This window comes from Microtus ochrogaster, chromosome 10, assembly GCF_000317375.1.
Source record: "Microtus ochrogaster isolate Prairie Vole_2 chromosome 10, MicOch1.0, whole genome shotgun sequence".
Lineage (NCBI taxonomy): Eukaryota > Metazoa > Chordata > Mammalia > Rodentia > Cricetidae > Microtus > Microtus ochrogaster.
The window spans coordinates 63662470-63663778 of record NC_022016.1 but is presented as its reverse complement, the minus strand read 5'-3'; the positions used below and the strand labels follow the sequence as shown (position 1 = coordinate 63663778).

Below are 1309 nucleotides of genomic sequence, written 5' to 3'. Positions count from 1 at the left end.
TTGGATATTTATCTGTATCCGAGACAACTCCTTCTTCACCCTATAACTTCTCCCTGTGCCCTTCCATAGCTGGTCTCCATTGTGCTCCAGAGGTTCCAAGGTCCTTTCTAGATAGCTCGGGATGTTGTACAAGCTTTGGACGACTGACCTGTTTCAAGTATCGTGTTTTGTGGGACACTCATGCATATACATGTAATTAAAGTGGTCTTGCTCCTCCTTGTTTGCCCTATGTTGATCGATCTTTAAAAACATATCTTATTCATTTTTATTTATGTATAGGGATCTTTTGCCTGCATGTATATCTGTTCATCACATGTATGTCTGGTGCCTGAGGAGTTCTGAAGAGGATGTAGGATCCATCTGAACTAGAGTTATAGGCAGTGTGAGCTTCCATGTAGGAACTTAGAATCAAAGCCATGTCCTCCAAAAGAGCAGCCAGCGCTCTTAATCATTGAACCATCTCTCTAGCTCCTGCCAGTTTAATTCATAGCCTAGCCAAACAGCCCAGAAGGCTACGGGGAGGTCATATTCCCCCTCCTTCACTTGGATATAATATAGTTAGGGTAGATTCTTTTCCCTAGCTAAATTCAGTAGGTAAAGTGTGCTCAATGGTAAGTGGCTAAATAGCAGTGATGGACGCGCATTCCAGTCTATGGGAACAGGAAGACGGGGAAGCATGGCCGCCACTTTCTTACCTCTTTACACTTTCTGCTCTCATTCTCCAGCTGTTTGCGGAGAGCCTCTTGCTGCTGGGAATTGGTTGCTTCCAGCTGGTCCTCCTTCTCTTGCAAGGTTCTCACTTGCTTCTGGAGCTCATTTATGTCCTGGTCCAGGAGTACCCTGAGGGCAATCAGTGCACATCACATCACTCTGTACTGCCACACTCTGCAAATGAGTCCTAGACCTACGACTTTTGTGCCAGCAAGAGGGAGCTTGTGGATTCAGTAGTGAGGTACCATCATATATCTGTAAGGTAAAAGGACCTGTGCAGGAAACTTTCCACCTAACAGAAGCTTTTTCTTAATTCTCCCATTGCCATCAAAACAAGGCCATAAGGAAGAAATAATTTTCTCTATAGCAGAGATAAGAGAGACGTGGCACCAAGAACATCTAGGACAAGGCTGGTGTGGGGCTCTACTCCTGAATCCATGTTCCTTTCCCCCTAGTGCTCTACAGGTTGACCCTGCGACCTTCTGACTCCACACACTGCAGGAGCTGGTGCACACACGACACCTGCTACAGCTGCCTCCACACACTGCAGGTGCTGGTGCTGGTGCACACACGACACCTGCTACAGCTGCCTCCACAC

General features: G+C 46.8%; 1 protein-coding gene across 2 annotated transcripts in view; it reads right to left on the bottom strand.

Moving 5' to 3' along the window:
• Ccdc30 (coiled-coil domain containing 30) overlaps positions 1 to 1309 on the bottom strand; it is an 81984-nt gene that overhangs the window by 18395 nt on the left and 62280 nt on the right. For both annotated transcript variants that reach the window (XM_026782191.1, XM_026782193.1), the window contains one exon: positions 696 to 840. In XM_026782191.1, the coding sequence (XP_026637992.1) occupies positions 696 to 840 (145 nt within the window). The remainder of the gene's footprint in view (positions 1 to 695; positions 841 to 1309) is intronic.